Source organism: Cololabis saira, chromosome 20 (assembly GCF_033807715.1).
Source record: "Cololabis saira isolate AMF1-May2022 chromosome 20, fColSai1.1, whole genome shotgun sequence".
NCBI lineage: Eukaryota > Metazoa > Chordata > Actinopteri > Beloniformes > Belonidae > Cololabis > Cololabis saira.
In genome coordinates, this window is record NC_084606.1 from 906,518 (window position 1) to 925,704 (window position 19,187).

Here is a 19,187-nt window from a genome sequence, read left to right on the forward strand (position 1 = left end):
AAACATCATCATTTCATCTGGAATAACCAGAGTATTAAATATCAGAAATGAATCTTGGATTAAAAACAACATTCTTTCCGTGTCATGGGTTATTAAAAGCTCCTTCTTCCACATGGGGAGGTTTTAACAACATTTATTCCAATAACGGCCAAAGAACACGGCTGCGGCTGTGACGTCACCAAGTCCGTCCAATCAGCAGCAGATGTCGCTGTTTGACTGAACCACGTGATCCGAAGCAGCGAGTCCGTGGAACGGATGGATGTTTGGTTTCCACATGTTTCTAAACTTTGTTCTAAACATGACAGATGTGGTTCTGACACTGCAAACTTATGAATAATTATCAGCAGAGATTCTACAGCAGAGCTACAACCAGGGACTTTCTGATGGAAATAAACAGTTAGGAGCAATGAACACACACGCACCAGCTATTTATGTTCAATCAATGTTTAGGATACTAAAACTCAGTTTACAGAGTAAACATACATGTTTAAAATATCGGAATATCATTCATATAATAGTTTAAACATGTAATCATTCAAATTGTGTTATTATATTAGTAATATTTATATGATTACTTTATAATTATTCTCCTTTATATTATAACATATTGGACATAAAAGTCATTTATTTGCCAAACAAAATAGGTCCAGTTTTCCTACAAATATCATCCAGAAGTGCAGCTTGCTGAGCCCGAACAGAGAACCAGATGTTGTGGAGAAAAACACACGGAGGACAGAGATGAAACAAAGATGTGAGTGAAACAGTGGGATTAAAGAAGACAGTGAAAAGACCTCCGAGTTACATGAATATACAGTTAAATGACCCGACTGAAGACTTCACTAGACAACAGGGCGTCACAGAATAAATGTTGTTAAAACCTCCCCATGTGGAAGAAGGAGCTTTGAATAACCCATGACACGGAAAGAATGTTGTTTTTAATCCAAGATTCATTTCTGATATTTAATACTCTGGTTATTCCAGATGAAATGATGATGTTTATAAATCAGACGCCAGCACAGTTATGTCTGTTTATGAACATTTGATAACTGGATGGTTTATTAACCGCTAAACCACGTTTTAGGAGAAAATACTACAATTTGTTGAAAACCAAGTGTCATAATCGAATTTTTCTTAGATTTTGTTTAAATTAGTTCAGATAATAATAGTAGCGGAGAAGTGAAAATGGATGAGCATGTGAAAGTTGTGGGTCCAGTGAATGAGGAATTTACATTTCTAAACCGCCCCCAGACAGAGTCAGAATCAAGAATAAAACAAGAATAATGAGATGAAAATCTCATTTATGATCAAACGTCAACATTCCAGTAAATAATAGTATTTACAGGTGAAAAATATCAAATAAAAACACAATAAACCAAGAAAACCAAACAAACGGTGATTGTTATCTTCATCATCATCATCATCATCATCATCATCATCATCATCATCATCATCATCATCATCATCATCATCATCATCATCATCATCATCATCATCATCATCATCATCATCATCTTCATCATGGAGACTCTGAGGAACCAGAACCAGAGTCCAAGTCCAGGATCCAACAGAGACGGTTTCTCTGAGCGGAGACTCTGGAGACTAAACTGGACACAGAGACGCTGAGGAACCAGGACTGGGCCAGAGTGTAAATCCAGCACAGAGAGGTCCAGAGAAGCTGGTGATGAAGGTGTGGAGGAGGATCAGTCTGTCAGAGACTTCATAGAAGGACAGAGTTCCAGCAGGAACGTCCACGTAAACTGCTGCTCTGCCAGAGTCTGGACATGGAGATGAGGAGGTGGTGGATGTTGGTCTGTTATTGTGACGGACACGGTACCGAACACCTGGAGAACAGAACAGACTCCAGGAATGATCGTTTCCTCCAAACCTACAGTCATCAGAGTCTCCTTTCCTGCTGATTCTTCTGTAACTCACTGATACAGAAACACGTCCGCTCCACTGGACCTCCCAGTAACAGCGACCCGTCAGAACTTCTCTACACAGCAGCTGAAGATATTGATCAAACCTGTCTGGATGATCAGGATACGACTGATCCTCCCCCACATCCTCCTCCTCCACACGTGTCATCTTCCTGTTGTCATCAGACAGTTTGATGAGGTTGTGGACTGTGTTTGTGTCGACGGTGAGTCGACAGGAATCTGATGGAGAGAACAAACAAGCAGCTGCAGTTATTATTGATCAGTTATTGATCACTGATGGACTCATGAAGGAGTGAAGATGGTTGAATAAAAACACACGTACACTTCCTCAGACCTGGTGTCAGCCATCGTTGTCCAGCAGGCTCCACCCTGGAAGGAGGAGGAGGGTCAGACCAGCTCAGTATTGGGATTGGGTCTTTGACCGTTTTTATTTCAGGGGAGGTGATTTTGACTGTTTTTATTTCAGGGGGGGATGATTTGGACCGTTTTTATTTCAGGGGGGATGATTTGGACCGTTTTTATTTCAGGGGGGGATGATTTGGACTGTTTTTATTTCAGGGGGGATGATTTGGACCGTTTTTATTTGAGGGGGGGGATGATTTGGACCGTTTTTATTTCAGGGGGGATGATTTGGACCGTTTTTATTTCAGGGGGGATGATTTGGACTGTTTTTATTTCAGGGGGGATGATTTGGACTGTTTTTATTTCAGGGGGGGATGATTTGGACTGTTTTTATTTCAGGGGGGATGCCATCTCCCCTCATCCCCCCTCAACTCCAGTACTGACTGTAAGACAGAGCTGATACAACAGTACGTCCTCAACGCTGCAGCTTCTCCACCAACACCCTGTTACTCCCAGAGGGAGGACCGTCACCCAGACACGGTAAAAATAAGTTAACGTAGCGCAAATTAATGATATTAACGTTATGGTACCTTGCTAACATAACGTTAGCCCTGTGGAGGGCTGGGTTTCTGTTAATTATGACGACTGTCGATTCGTCTAACGCATTTAATCTGTAAAAACACAGAGCTGTAGAGAGATGAGGGTGAATAATAAAAACGTACTAAAGCTAACTGGGTAGTTTTCAGTTTTATCTCTGTAGTCATTGATGGATAAAACATCAAGTAGCGCTGGTGGCTAATGTGCTCCAATACAGCAGGGCTCAGAATTTTATTTTGAACACAAAACTCAAAATCTTATCAAGACTTTAACTTGAAACTTAACTAGAACTTAAAATTTGCTTGACACAAATGAAAGTTCAATTGAAACACGTGGGAAAAACACCTCACCTTTTAAGTGATGTGTGTTATCAGGTGTAATGGCATTTTTAAGTTAGAAATAAGAACATTTCTTGCTAAGATCCTTAGTTTTTTTTAGGAAAAGCAGTGAATTTGGTCGACTGGTGTAAGTTCAGGGTTTAGAAATGCAAAGCCATGAACCTACTGGATTATATAATTTAGTTTTAGTAATGTCAATGTAGCAGGGCTAGTGCTATGGGGGCCGACCGACGGGACCGAGGACACAGGTTTTCAGTGCAGGAACTCTTTATTTTCTCCAGACACACTCAAGACACACGTGCGCAGCAGAACCTTCTCCCAGCAGCAGCAGCCCCTCTCTGGAGTGCAGCTGCTCCTTATGAAGGGAGGCAGGGTGGAGAGGTTGATTGGATACACCTGTACCCAATCTCCTGAGTGGCTGCTCCTCCACCCTGCCACAGTCAATTAACATCTAACATCCTATTAGGGCCCGAGCACTTACAGTGTGAAGGCCCTATTGTATCTGTAGGAAATGTTCTGGTTTTTTTTTTTTCCTTCTTCCGATGAAATGAGGGTTTTTTTCCCCCTGAACATGCCCCAAAAGTCACCAAATTTTGCACCAAGCCAGGCCTGGCGGAAAATGTGATATTTAATGGTTTGCATTAATGGGCGTGGCCTAACGGCTCAACAGCGCCCCCTAGAAAACTTTGTGACTCAAGCCCCACAATACGGTTTGACGTACATGCACGAAAATCGGTACACACCTGTATCATGTCGCAACTTAAAGAAAAGTCTCTTGGCGCCATGGCCGAAACCAAACAGGAAGTCGGCCATTTTGAATTAATCGTGTAATTTTGGCGCAATGTATGCCATTCCTTCAGCCGTTAATGCGGCCCGAACCGTAACGTGCACCCAGGTGTGTTATACATCAAAATGTGCGTCTCCATCCTGCGACGACGCGCATTACTTTTCTCTGTGAAAAGCGTTACCATGGCGATGATAGACACAAAAAAGCACACCCCCCCTTCTTCTGATTGGTCCATATCTGATAGTTCCTATTTTCTGCCATAACTTTTGAATGGTTTGATATAGAGAGTCGTGGGTGGTGTCATCCACTAAATGTCCAGCCTGAAGAATCTACATCAAGTCATACAAGCTTCCACTGCAGCCTGAAGGTGCACAAGGGTGGAGGAACGTTCATCGCTGCTTGCAGCTTTAATGTATATTTATAATTGCTCTTTAACTAAACAAAAATATCTTTTTATCCAATTACTCAATTAATCGAGGGAATTTTCAGTAGAATACTCGATTACTAAAATATTGGATAGCTGCAGCCCTAGTGTCCTACCTGAGAGTGTCCTAACTGAGTGTGTCCTACCTGAGAGTGTCCTACCTGAGTGTGTCCTACCTGAGAGTGTCCTACCTGAGAGTGTCCTACCTGAGAGTGTCCTACCTGAGAGTGTCCTACCTGAGAGAGTCCTACCTGAGAGTGTCCTACCTGAGAGTGTCCTACCTGAGAGTGTCCTACCTGAGAGTGTCCTACCTGAGAGTGTCCTACCTGAGAGTGTCCTACCTGAGTGTGTCCTACCTGAGGGTGTCCTACCTGAGAGTGTCCTACCTGAGAGTGTCCTACCTGAGTGTGTCCTACCTGAGTGTCCTACCTGAGAGTGTCCTACCTGAGTGTGTCCTACCTGAGAGTGTCCTACCTGAGAGTGTCCTACCTGAGAGTGTCCTACCTGAGAGGGTCCTACCTGAGTGTGTCCTACCTGAGTGTGTCCTACCTGAGAGTGTCCTACCTGAGTGTGTCCTACCTGAGAGTGTCCTACCTGAGAGTGTCCAGCCTGAGTGTGTCCTACCTGAGAGTGTCCTACCTGAGAGTATCCTACCTGAGAGTGTCCTACCTGAGAGTGTCCTACATGAGAGTGTCCTACCTGAGTGTGTCCTACCTGAGAGTGTCCTACCTGAGAGTGTCCTACCTGAGAGTGTCCTACCTGAGAGAGTGTCATACCTGAGAGTGTCCTACCTGAGAGTGTCCTACCTGAGAGTGTCCTACCTGAGAGTGTCCTACCTGAGAGTGTCCTACCTGAGTGTGTCCTACCTGAGAGTGTCCTACCTGAGAGAGTGTCATACCTGAGAGTGTCCTACCTGAGTGTGTCCTACCTGAGAGTGTCCTACCTGAGAGTGTCCTATATGAGAGTGTCCTACCTGAGTGTGTCCTACCTGAGAGTGTCCTACCTGAGAGTGTCCTACCTGAGAGAGTGTCATACCTGAGAGTGTCCTACCTGAGAGTGTCCTACCTGAGAGTGTCCTACCTGAGAGTGTCCTACCTGAGAGAGTCCTACCTGAGAGTGTCCTACCTGAGAGAGTCCTACCTGAGAGTGTCCTACCTGAGAGTGTCCTACCTGAGTGTGTCCTACCTGAGAGTGTCCTACCTGAGAGTGTCCTACCTGAGAGAGTGTCCTACCTGAGAGTGTCCTACCTGAGAGTGTCCTACCTGAGAGTGTCCTACCTGAGAGTGTCCTACCTGAGTGTGTCCTACCTGAGAGTGTCCTACCTGAGAGTGTCCTACCTGAGAGAGTGTCCTACCTGAGAGTGTCCTACCTGAGAGTGTCCTACCTGAGTGTGTCCTACCTGAGAGTGTCCTACCTGAGAGTGTCCTACATGAGAGTGTCCTACCTGAGTGTGTCCTACCTGAGAGTGTCCTACCTGAGAGAGTGTCCTACCTGAGAGAGTCCTACCTGAGAGTGTCCTACCTGAGAGTGTCGCACCTGAGAGTGTCCCACCTGAGAGTGTCCCACCTGAGAGTGTCCCACCTGAGAGTGTCCCACCTGAGAGTGTCCGACCTGAGAGTGTCCTACCTGAGAGTGTCCTACCTGAGAGTGTCGTACCTGAGAGTGTCCTACCTGAGTGTGTCCTACCTGAGAGTGTCCTACCTGAGGGTGTCCTACCTGAGAGTGTCCTACCTGAGTGTGTCCTACCTGAGAGTGTCCTACCTGAGAGAGTGTCCTACCTGAGAGAGTGTCATACCTGAGAGTGTCCTACCTGAGTGTGTCCTACCTGAGTGTGTCCTACCTGAGAGTGTCCTACCTGAGTGTGTCCTACCTGAGAGTGTCCTACCTGAGAGAGTGTCCTACCTGAGAGAGTGTCATACCTGAGAGTGTCCTACCTGAGTGTGTCCTACCTGAGAGTGTCCAGCCTGAGTGTGTCCAGCCTGAGTGTGTCCTACCTGAGAGTGTCCTACCTGAGAGTGTCCTACCTGAGAGTGTCCTACCTGAGAGTGTCCTACCTGAGAGTTTCCTACAAGAGTGTCCTACCTGAGTGTGTCCTACCTGAGAGTGTCCTACCTGAGAGTGTCCTACCTGAGTGTGTCCTACCTGACAGTGTCCTACCCGAGTGTCCTACCTGAGAGTGTCCAGCCAGAGAGTGTCCAGCCTGAGAGTGTCCTACCTGAGTGTGTCCTACCTGAGTGTGTCCTACCTGAGAGTGTCCTACCTGAGAGTGTCCAGCCTGAGTGTGTCCTACCTGAGAGTGTCCTACCTGACAGTGTCCTACCCGAGTGTCCTACCTGAGAGTGTCCAGCCAGAGAGTGTCCAGCCTGAGAGTGTCCTACCTGAGAGTGTCCTACCTGAGAGTGTCCTACCTGAGTGTGTCCTACCTGAGAGTGTCCTACCTGAGAGTGTCCTACCTGAGAGTGTCCAGCCTGAGTGTGTCCTACCTGAGAGTGTCCTACCTGAGTGTGTCCTACCTGAGTGTGTCCTACCTGAGAGTGTCCTATATGAGAGTGTCCTACCTGAGTGTGTCCTACCTGAGAGTGTCCTACCTGAGAGTGTCCTACCTGAGAGAGTGTCATACCTGAGAGTGTCCTACCTGAGAGTGTCCTACCTGAGAGTGTCCTACCTGAGAGTGTCCTACCTGAGAGAGTCCTACCTGAGAGTGTCCTACCTGAGAGAGTCCTACCTGAGAGTGTCCTACCTGAGAGTGTCGCACCTGAGAGTGTCCCACCTGAGAGTGTCCCACCTGAGAGTGTCCCACCTGAGAGTGTCCCACCTGAGAGTGTCCGACCTGAGAGTGTCCTACCTGAGAGTGTCCTACCTGAGAGTGTCCTACCTGAGAGTGTCCTACCTGAGTGTGTCCTACCTGAGAGTGTCATACCTGAGAGTGTCCTACCTGAGTGTGTCCTACCTGAGTGTGTCCTACCTGAGAGTGTCCTACCTGAGTGTGTCCTACCTGAGAGTGTCCTACCTGAGAGAGTGTCCTACCTGAGAGAGTGTCATACCTGAGAGTGTCCTACCTGAGTGTGTCCTACCTGAGAGTGTCCAGCCTGAGTGTGTCCAGCCTGAGTGTGTCCTACCTGAGAGTGTCCTACCTGAGAGTGTCCTACCTGAGAGTGTCCTACCTGAGAGTGTCCTACCTGAGAGTTTCCTACAAGAGTGTCCTACCTGAGTGTGTCCTACCTGAGAGTGTCCTACCTGAGAGTGTCCTACCTGAGTGTGTCCTACCTGACAGTGTCCTACCCGAGTGTCCTACCTGAGAGTGTCCAGCCAGAGAGTGTCCAGCCTGAGAGTGTCCTACCTGAGTGTGTCCTACCTGAGTGTGTCCTACCTGAGAGTGTCCTACCTGAGAGTGTCCAGCCTGAGTGTGTCCTACCTGAGAGTGTCCTACCTGACAGTGTCCTACCCGAGTGTCCTACCTGAGAGTGTCCAGCCAGAGAGTGTCCAGCCTGAGAGTGTCCTACCTGAGTGTGTCCTACCTGAGAGTGTCCTACCTGAGAGAGTGTCCTACCTGAGAGAGTGTCCTACCTGAGAGTGTCCTACCTGAGTGTGTCCTACCTGAGAGTGTCCAGCCTGAGTGTGTCCAGCCTGAGTGTGTCCTACCTGAGAGTGTCCTACCTGAGAGTGTCCTACCTGAGAGTGTCCTACCTGAGAGTTTCCTACAAGAGTGTCCTACCTGAGTGTGTCCTACCTGAGAGTGTCCTACCTGAGAGTGTCCTACCTGAGTGTGTCCTACCTGACAGTGTCCTACCCGAGTGTCCTACCTGAGAGTGTCCAGCCAGAGAGTGTCCTACCTGAGAGTGTCCTACCTGAGAGTTTCCTACAAGAGTGTCCTACCTGAGTGTGTCCTACCTGAGAGTGTCCTACCTGTGAGTGTCCTACCTGAGTGTGTCCTACCTGACAGTGTCCTACCCGAGTGTCCTACCTGAGAGTGTCCAGCCAGAGAGTGTCCTACCTGAGAGTGTCCTACCTGAGAGTGTCCTACCTGAGAGTGTCCTACCTGAGAGTTTCCTACAAGAGTGTCCTACCTGAGTGTGTCCTACCTGAGAGTGTCCTACCTGAGAGTGTCCTACCTGAGTGTGTCCTACCTGACAGTGTCCTACCCGAGTGTCCTACCTGAGAGTGTCCAGCCAGAGAGTGTCCTACCTGAGAGTGTCCTACCTGAGAGTTTCCTACAAGAGTGTCCTACCTGAGTGTGTCCTACCTGAGAGTGTCCTACCTGAGAGTGTCCTACCTGAGTGTGTCCTACCTGACAGTGTCCTACCCGAGTGTCCTACCTGAGAGTGTCCTACCTGAGAGTGTCCTACCTGAGAGTGTCCTACCTGAGAGTGTCCTACCTGAGTGTGTCCTACCTGAGTGTGTCCTACCTGAGAGTGTCCTACCTGAGAGTGTCCAGCCTGAGTGTGTCCTACCTGAGAGTGTCCTACCTGAGTGTGTCCTACCTGAGAGTGTCCTACCTGAGAGTTTCCTACAAGAGTGTCCTACCTGAGTGTGTCCTACCTGAGAGTGTCCTACCTGAGAGTGTCCTACCTGAGAGTGTCCTACCTGAGTGTGTCCTACCTGAGTGTGTCCTACCTGAGAGTGTCCTACCTGAGAGTGTCCAGCCTGAGTGTGTCCTACCTGAGAGTGTCCTACCTGAGTGTGTCCTACCTGAGAGTGTCCTACCTGAGAGTGTCCTACCTGAGAGTGTCGCACCTGAGAGTGTCCCACCTGAGAGTGTCCCACCTGAGAGTGTCCCACCTGAGAGTGTCCCACCTGAGAGTGTCCTACCTGAGAGTGTCCTACCTGAGAGTGTCCTACCTGAGAGTGTCCTACCTGAGTGTGTCCTACCTTAGAGTGTCCTACCTGAGGGTGTCCTACCTGAGAGTGTCCTACCTGAGTGTGTCCTACCTGAGAGTGTCCTACCTGAGAGAGTGTCATACCTGAGAGTGTCCTACCTGAGTGTGTCCTACCTGAGTGTGTCCTACCTGAGAGTGTCCTACCTGAGTGTGTCCTACCTGAGAGTGTCCTACCTGAGAGAGTGTCCTACCTGAGAGAGTGTCATACCTGAGAGTGTCCTACCTGAGTGTGTCCTACCTGAGAGTGTCCAGCCTGAGTGTGTCCAGCCTGAGTGTGTCCTACCTGAGAGTGTCCTACCTGAGAGTGTCCTACCTGAGAGTGTCCTACCTGAGAGTGTCCAGCCTGAGTGTGTCCAGCCTGAGTGTGTCCTACCTGAGAGTGTCCTACCTGAGAGTGTCCTACCTGAGAGTGTCCTACCTGAGAGTTTCCTACAAGAGTGTCCTACCTGAGTGTGTCCTACCTGAGAGTGTCCTACCTGAGAGTGTCCTACCTGAGTGTGTCCTACCTGACAGTGTCCTACCCGAGTGTCCTACCTGAGAGTGTCCAGCCAGAGAGTGTCCAGCCTGAGAGTGTCCTACCAGAGAGAGTCCTACCTGAGAGTGTCCTACCTGAGAGAGTCCTACCTGAGAGTGTCCTACCTGAGAGTGTCCTACCTGAGAGTGTCCAGCATGAGAGTGTCCAGCCTGAGAGTGTCCAGCCTGAGAGTGTCCTACCAGAGAGTGTCCTACCTGAGAGTGTCCTACCTGAGAGTGTCCTACCTGAGAGTGTCCTACCTGAGAGTGTCCTACCAAGAGTGTCCTACCTGAGAGTGTCCTACCTGAGAGTGTCCAAACTGAGTGTGTCCTACCTGAGAGTGTCCTACCAAGAGTGTCCTACCTGAGAGTGTCCTACCTGAGAGTGTCCTACCTGAGAGTGTCCAAACTGAGTGTGTCCTACCTGAGTGTGTCCTACCTGAGAGTGTCCTACCTGAGAGTGTCCTACCAAGAGTGTCCTACCTGAGAGTGTCCTACCTGAGAGTGTCCTACCCGAGAGTGTCCTACCTGAGAGTGTCCTACCTGAGAGTGTCCTACCTGAGAGTGTCCTACCAAGAGTGTCCTACCTGAGAGTGTCCTACCTGAGAGTGTCCTACCTGAGTGTGTCCTACCTGAGTGTGTCCTACCTGAGAGTGTCCTACCTGAGTGTGTCCTACCTGAGAGTGTCCTACCAAGAGTGTCCTACCTGAGAGTGTCCTACCTGAGAGTGTCCAAACTGAGTGTGTCCTACCTGAGTGTGTCCTACCTGAGAGTGTCCTACCTGAGAGAGTCCTACCTGAGAGTGTCCTACCAAGAGTGTTATACCTGAGAGTGTCCTACCTGAGAGTGTCCTACCTGAGAGTGTCCTACCAAGAGTGTCCTACCTGAGAGTGTCCTACCTGAGAGTGTCCAAACTGAGTGTGTCCTACCTGAGTGTGTCCTACCTGAGATTGTCCTAACCGAGAGTGTCCTACCTGAGTGTACTACCTGAGGGTGTCCTACCTGAGAGTGTCCAGTCTCCAGCGGGGATCCTCCAGTCTAGACAGAAGCTTCCCTGCTGACTCTCCTGGATGGTTGTAGCTCAGGTCCAGCTCTCTCAGGTGGGAGGGGTTGGAGGTCAGAGCTGAGACCAGAGAAGAACTTCCTTCCTCTGAGATCAGACAGCCTGACAGCCTGCAGACACACAACACAGGTCTGCTTCATGTCCTCTGCTCAAGTGTCCTGCTGCAGACACACAACACAGGTCTGCTGCATGTTTTCTGCTCAAGTGTCCTGCTGCAGACACGTTTAGCAGCATGTTCACTGGACCTGGAAAAGACTTGAATGAATCCTGACCTGAGAGACTCCAGGTGACAGTGTGGACTCTCCAGTCCAGGACACAGCTTCTTCAGTCCAGAATCCTGCAGGTCGTTGTTGCTCAGGTCCAGTTCTGTCAGACTGGAGGACTGAGAGCTGAGAACTGAGGACAGAAGTGGACAAATGTCCTCTGAGAGGTGACAGCCACTCAGTCTGCAGACGGAAGAAAAGAACAACAACCTGGTTATTTCACTGTTGTTGAAGAAAATGTAGTTGTGTCTCCAACTGTTTTGCTGGTCTTCAAATAAAGTTTGTGTTAAATCACTTTTAAGCAACAAACAATTCAAGCTGCTTTACATGATAAAAATATGAACATTAAAGAGGGAAAAGATCATGACGTTTAGTTCAGTTGGCAGAATAAACAAAGGTTAGATTTAAACTAGACTTACAATTAAGTAATAATATTATCATTGTTTAAATTTAAATTCAGAATAGTTCCAATAATCCATCAAAGGCTGTAAACTAACGAGTTTTAACTTGATTCAAAGGAACTGAGGGTTCCGGTTCCAGCAGGTTTCTGGAGGTTTGTTCCAGATCTGTGGAGCATAGAAGCTGAATGCTGCTCCTCCATGTTTGGTTCTGGTTCTGGGGACACAGAGCAGACCTGGACCAGGACACCTGAGAGGTCTGGGTGGTTGCTATGGTAACAAGTCTCTGATGTATTTTGGTCCTAAACCATTCAGAGATTTTTAAACTACCGGAAGTATTATAGAGTCTATTCTCTGAGGTGCAGGGAACCGGTGTAAAGAACTGGACTGATGTGTCCACCTTCTTGGTTCTGGTGAGAACCAGCAGCGTTCTGGATCAGCTGTGTGATTGACAGCTAGTCAGACCTGTGGAGACGCCGTTGCAGGAATCAAGTCCACTGAAGATAAACATGGATGAATTCTTCAAGGTCCTGCTGAGACATCAGTCCTTGATCCTGGAGATGTTCTTCAGGTGATAGAAGGACGACTTTGTCCATGTTTTTATGTCTCTGGAGGTCCAGGTCTGAGTCCATGACTACACCCAGATTTCAGGTCTGAGTCCATGACTACACCCAGATTTCAGGTCTGAGTCCATGACTACACCCAGATTTCAGGTCTGAGTCCATGACTACACCCAGATTTCAGGTCTGAGTCCATGAATACACCCAGATTCCAGGTCTCATCAGTGGTTTGTAGCTGTAACACCTAAAGCTGTGTGCCGACTCTTAAACGCTCTTTTTCTTTTCCAAAAACTTCTAGTTCAGTTTTGTTTGTGTTCACCTGAAGAACATTATCCCACATCCATTTATTGATCTGTTCTCTGCATTTACTCAACACTTGTATGGGCTCATTGTCTCCTGGTGACACTGAAATGTACATCTGTGTGTCATCTGCATAGTTATGGTAACTTATCTTGTTGTGTATTATTACTTGAGCTAGCGGAAGCTTGTAGATGTTAAATACGAGGGTCCTAGGATAGAACCTTGGGGAACCCCACATTTAATTTATGTTGATTCTGATGTAAAGTTACACGTTTACACAAAGTCATCCCTGTCCTTTAAGTGAGACTCAAACCAGTCAAGTATTGGTCCATAAAGTCCGACCCAGTTCTCCAGTGGCTCTAGTAAAATACTATAACAACGGTAGCAGATGCTGCGCTGAGGTCCAATAGTACCGGCACTGTGGTTCTTCCACAGTCTGCATTTATGTGGATGTCATTGAACACCTTGACAAGGACGGTCTCAGTACTGTGATGAGCAGGAAAACCGGACTGGAAGACGTCGGCTCATCCTGGTCCAGAAAGGAAATGTTCACCTCGATGGACGGATATGCGGACACACAGCTGTACAGACGGAGGTTTCACCTCCAAGGTGTGAGGATGTGGGATGAAGAATCCCTGGTTCCTCCTCCAGTGTTTCTGGATGATTCTCCACGTTCTGCTTTTGACCAGAGGATAAAAACTGACGGTCACGTTGATGCAGCTTCTGACAGATACCACGTCCCCATGACGCTGCAGGGCCTTCTGCATCACTTCCTGTTGCGGCCTGTGTGTTGTAGCGCGTCTCTCCTGTCTGCATCACTGATTAGCGCTCCATTTATTGGTTTGGTCACATGTTTATTGCCGTGAACTTGGGGTACGCACCTGGCCACTAAAACACTAAGTTAGTGTGGTACCGCTGTGTAACTCTACCAAAACAATGTGGGACTCCAGGGTTTTCTCTGGACCTCAAATCTGACCGGTGACATGTTTGACGGCATGTCGTCCTTCACCGCTGGCTGTCCAGGTGGAGACCAAGCGCCGACCATCTCACTTCTGGGTCGGGTCTCATGAGGAACTCTGACTCGCTGCAGTTCCTTGACTGGCCGCTAGAGGCTACAAAAACCAGCTCATGGCTGATTTCACGTCCACGACAACTCTGAGGACGGTGAATGTGTCACGTCAGGAGAGTTTATAGAAAACATTACATCTATTTGTAACATGACTGATGGACAGTCGGCTCAGCTGATGGTCATCCAGCACCACTCCCTCATCCCTCATCCCTCATCGTCACGGTAACGGTCATCAGTGGGTTGTAGTGACCCAGCGTCGCTAAACGCAGTAATCCTGGATTTCTCCAGGGAAACAACATGTGGAAGGAGATATTCTGCTGGAATCCTGAATCCTGCTGCTGCACAGCTGGATGATGTTGTTGACAGAACTACAGCTTCAGTGTCACCAACGTTGGACGTTATCGTCCCTCAGGAAAAGAAGGTCAAAGGTCCGAGCATATCGGCCCCGTGGTTTAATTCACAACTGCAGGTTTTAAAGCTAACATCCAGAAAGATGGAGAGAAAGTGTTGTTTCCCTAACTTAATCAAGATTGCATTAATCAAGAATCAATAATATGGTACTGATTAGATCACACTGAGGTTTAAACCTTTGATTTCTGTGTGGAGTGTTGAGGTGAGTTTGTAGTGAAGTGGGTTCTACCAGTAAAACTGGACTGAACTGAATTATCTGCTGCAAGGCAGTCAGCAGGAAAAGACTTGAGTGAATCCTGACCTGAGAGACTCCAGGTGACAGTGTGGACTCTCCAGTCCAGGACACAGCTGCTCCAGTCCAGAATCCTGCAGGTGGTTGTTGCTCAGGTCCAGTTCCGTCAAACTGGAGGACTGAGAGCTGAGAACTGAGGACAGAAGTGGACAGATGTCCTCTGAGAGGTGACAGCCACTCAGTCTGCAGACGGAAGAGAAGAACAACAACCAGGTTATTTCACTGTCATGGAAGAAAATGTAGTTGTGTCTCCAACTGTTCTGTTGGTCTTTTAGGTCCAGTGTGACATTAAAGTCTCTGGAAATGATAAAACCAGCGCAAACTCACTCATGTGAGGTTGTGCTGAAAAAAAGACCCCAAACAAGTGAAGAAAACATGAAATGTGGAGGTAAAACCAGACGTAGTCAGAAACCAGCCTCCACTCCAGGGCCCTCATTTATCAACCGTTCGTAGAAAAGGTTCTAAATCCTGTCGTAGGAATAAAATTTAGAATGTGTGTAAGTACAAAAAAATCCGGATTTATCAAACGTGCGGACACTGGTCGTACGCACATCAGTGATGATAAATCCCACCTGTTCTTAACTGCCGTGCTCGTGCATGGTTACCGTCAATTGCATTCAGAAACGCCTCCAATTGACCATATATGGAGCAACAACAGCTCCCGCTTGGAGGTTTTCAAACTTTATTGAACAAAATTCTGTAGGGTTTACAACAAAAGTCAAATGAAACAAAATAATCAATTATCAACAGATATTCAACATTTGGGGGTTGTTGAGAGCAAAAATAAAAAAAAAGATACATTTACTGACAAGCTATGGGAAGTGTGTTAATAAAAATAAAGAAACAAAGACATTGTTTCATATAAGCTTTTGGCAATATCGTTTTTTTCACGGATCGGTTTTAGAGACGCTAAGTACAGTTTACATTCATTTTTTCAGATGTACAATGGAGGGTTTTCTGTTATTCCATTTGCATTTATGTATGTGATATTTAGCTTGTAAAATAACTATGTTGACCATGTTTGATATATTTCTTGGAAGATTATCCATATAAATTAATATTTGGTTGGAGTCTAAAGCTCCTGCTTGGAGGTGCAAACACCAACCGAGCTGTTCTGCAGAATAAATGAGTGTTGCGTTCCTGCAGGCCACCGGGCAACGATGGGAAACAGAGACATAGTTGCATCGCAGATTATTTGTGCATTGATTGAATGAAATCCTTTCATGTCCACGTAACTGAATTCATTGTGTGATGGTGCTTTTATGGCGATGTGGGCGCAATCTATAGCTCCAATTATGTTTGGGAATCCGGCAATGGCATGAAATCCTCGTTTAATTTGGGCTTGTTGGTGATGTGTTTATGGAAACTGGGTGTAAATTAGGGCCAGAGAAATTATTGGATCCAACACTGCCGGCATGATTTTGCTTAGTGTCAAAATGTTCCGGTGGCAAAAAATCCCAGGGTGGACAGGAGCTGGATGTGACTGGGATGGCTTGCGTTTTGTCTCTCGCTCCATTATAGGTTGTAAATCACGGCATAAATCCATCGGAATGTTTTTGGGGAAACGCTACCTGCTGAGAAGCCGCTCCGTGCTCTCACAGATCAACAGATCAGCGCGCTCTTTGAAAACGCGCTCGGTTCTCCAAATCCTCCAACACTGCCACATAAGCCATGGTACTTGTATTTTCTTTTCAGGTCGTCCTGCCAAAGCTGTCTTTTATAGCTTGTCACACCAATTATTCAAAATGTCTGAATTACTAATGGAGAATTTTTATTAATTGGAGGAAACGGGGAACATGTGCACATGTTCCCCGTTCAGTCACAGTTCAGCGATCTCAAACTTCACATGTGAAGTTTGAGATCGCTGAACACTGTGACTCTTTTGCTGGGTTCTATTTGTAGTTTCACTGTTCTACCACTAGGTTTTGTGTGTACGCATGATCGGAGCTGTGCGTATATTTACACGTGTGTCTGCGCACAGGTACATGTTGATAAATACCATACTTTGCGTAGGAATGCTCGTACGCACGCTTTACGCACAGATCTGTGCGTACGAACGGTTGATAAATGAGGGCCCAGAGGTCCAACATGTGCCTGTTGGTACTTACAGAACTTTCTTGGAGGCTTGGACCACCGGCAGCAGCCTCCGTAGAGCCTTCTCTGAAGCTGAGAACTTCTTCAGGTCAAACACCTCCAGATCTTCTTCTGATGACAGTAAGATGAAGACCAGAGCCGACCACTGAGCAGGAGACAGTTTATCTGTGGAGAGACGTCCAGACCTCAGGGACTCTTGGACCTCCTCCACCAGAGACCGATCGTTCAGTTCATTGAGACAGTGGAACAGGTTGATGCTTCTCTCTGCAGACAGGTCCTCACTGATCTTCTTCTTGATGTATTCAACTGTTTCCTGATTGTTCTGTGAACTTCTTTGTTTTGGTTCCAACAGACCTCGTAGGAGAGTCTGATTGGTCTCCAGTGAAAGACCCAGGAGGAAGCGGAGGAACAAGTCCAGGTGTCCGTTTGGACTCTGTAAGGCCTTGTCCACAGCACTTTGATGGAGGTCGGTCTCTGTGTTTCTTTGTTCCTCCAGCAGGTTGACTCCAGAGTTGATCAAGGTCTGGTGGACATGAAGAGCAGCCAGAAACTCCTGGACACTCAGATGGATGAAGCAGAAGACCTGGTCCTGGTACAGCCTGCTCTCCTCTCTAAAGATCTGTGTGAACACTCCTGAGTACACTGAAGCCTCTCTGACATCGATGCCACACTCTCCCAGGTCTGGTTCATAGAAGATCAGGTTTCCTTTCTGCAGCTGCTCAAAAGCCAGTTTTCCCAGAGACTCCACCATCTTCCTGCTCTCTGGACTCCAGTGTGGATCCGTCTCAGCTCCTCCATCATACTTGACCTTCTTCAGTTTGGCCTGGACCACCAGGAAGTGGATGTACATCTCAGTCAGGGTCTTGGGCAGCTCCCCTCCCTCTCTGGTTTCCAGGACGTTCTCCAGGACGTTCTCCAGGACGTTCTCCAGGACGTTCTCCAGGACCGTAGCAGTGATCCAGCAGAAGACTGGGATGTGGCACATGATGTGGAGGCTCCGTGATGTCTTGATGTGGGAGATGATCCTGCTGCTCTGCTTCTTATTTCTGAACCTTTTACTGAAGTATTTCTCCTTCTGTGGGTTAGTAAACCCTCTGACCTCCGTCACCATGTCAACACACTCAGGAGGGATCTGATTGGCTGCTGCGGGTCGTGTGGTGATCCAGAGACGAGCAGAAGGAAGCAGGTTCCCCCTGATGACTCCAGTGTGGATCCGTCTCAGCTCCTCCATCATACTTGACCTTCTTCAGTTTGGCCTGGACCACCAGGAAGTGGATGTACATCTCAGTCAGGGTCTTGGGCAGCTCCCCTCCCTCTCTGGTTTCCAGGACGTTCTCCAGGACGTTCTCCAGGACGTTCTCCAGGACGTCCTGGAAAACAGATAGCAGATCAGATCCGGCTTGCTGATTGGGTAACGTATTGCGTCACGCATCGCGTCACTTCCTGGTGTTTGCGGTCTGTGCTGCTGCCGTCTGACGGCGTTTGCAGGCTCAGATCTCTCCCGACTTTTTATCTAAAACTTAGACTGTTTTCTGGTAAAATAGCACTATATCTGGTACATTACTGTCTTTATTTCAACACTCGCTCATTTTCTCTTCCGTAACTTTCACTGTCACCAATCACCGATACATTTTCTGTCCGCTAGCCTCCGTTAGCATCTTAGCATGGCCGCTCCGGCTCCCACCGCTTCACCTCTTTCCTGCTCAGTGTGTGAAATGTTTAGTTATTCCTCTGCCTCCTTTAGTGAAGACGGTAAGTGCTTAAAGTGTAGTTTATTTGCAGGGCTGGAGGCGAGGCTCAGTCAGTTAGAGGTCCGGTTCGGCCAACTAAACCATAGTCCGAGAGCCTCCTCAGCTAACCAGGCTAAGCTAGCGGCGGACCGGCCCGTAGCAGCTGAGCGTAGCCGCTCCCCTGCAGCTCCCGAGCAGCCGGCCAGGCAGGGCAGCTGGGTGACGGTTCGGAGGAAGACTAGTCTTAAAGGGCTCACGGAACACCACCACCCGCTTCATGTGTCTAACAGATTTTCCCCACTTAGCGACACATCTGTTGAGAAACCGACCCTGGTGATTGGAGACTCCATAGTCAGACATGTGAAGCCGACTCCAGAGACCTTAGTTAGGTGCATCCCGGGGGCCAGAGCGGGCGACATAGAAGCAAATTTGAAGCTACTGGCAAAGGGTAATCGTAAATATGGTAAAGTTATCATCAATGTCGGAGCTAATGACTCCCGTCTTCGCCAGTCGGAAGTAACCAGAATGAATATTGTCTCGGTGTGTAACTACGCCAAGACCATGTCGGACTCTGTAGGTTTTTCTGGCCCCCTCCCCAATCTGACCAGCGATGACATGTTTAGTCGCATGCTCTCGCTCCGCCACTGGTTGTCTCAGTGGTGTTCAGAAAACGACGTGGACTTTATTGACAACTGGGAGACATTCTGGGGAAAGCCCGGTCTGATTAGAAGGGACGGCATTCATCCCACCCGGGATGGTGCAGCTCTTATGTCTAGAAATCTGGCCAATGTTATTAGACACTCCCCCTGACAATGCAGGGTCCAGGCCAGGATGCAGAGCTGTAGTTTAACAGGGCTGGAGGCGAGGCTTAGTCAGTTAGAGGTCCGGTTTGGCCAACTAGACCATAGTCCGATAGAATCCTCTGCGGACCGGCCCGTAGCAGCTGAGCGTAACCGCTCCCCTGCAGCTCCCCGGCAGCCGGCCAGGCAGGGCAGCTGGGTGACGGTTCGGAGGAAGGGTAGTCTTAAAGGGCTCAGCGACACATCTGTTGCTTCTCAAGGACCAACGCCTGCCAACAAAACTGTAGGATTGCATTATGTAATTAGCGACTCTAAAACTGTAGGATTACATGATATTGGCGACTCTGGCCAGGTGCCTAGCAAAATAGAAGTGGTTGCAGTTCCCCGCCCTC

At 48.1% G+C, this 19,187-nt stretch overlaps 1 protein-coding gene across 1 annotated transcript in view; it reads right to left on the reverse strand.

Moving 5' to 3' along the window:
• Positions 1-958: 958 nt before the first annotated feature.
• The window catches only part of LOC133420897 (NACHT, LRR and PYD domains-containing protein 1-like), a 28,940-nt gene continuing 10,711 nt past the window's right edge, over positions 959-19,187 (reverse strand). The window contains exons 4-8 of the mRNA XM_061710780.1: positions 16,280-17,465; positions 11,151-11,324; positions 10,818-10,988; positions 2,260-2,306; positions 959-2,156 (exon numbers count right to left, since the gene is read on the reverse strand). Of these exons, the coding sequence (XP_061566764.1) occupies positions 1,600-2,156; positions 2,260-2,306; positions 10,818-10,988; positions 11,151-11,324; positions 16,280-17,465 (2,135 nt within the window). The 3' untranslated portion in view covers positions 959-1,599. The remainder of the gene's footprint in view (positions 2,157-2,259; positions 2,307-10,817; positions 10,989-11,150; positions 11,325-16,279; positions 17,466-19,187) is intronic.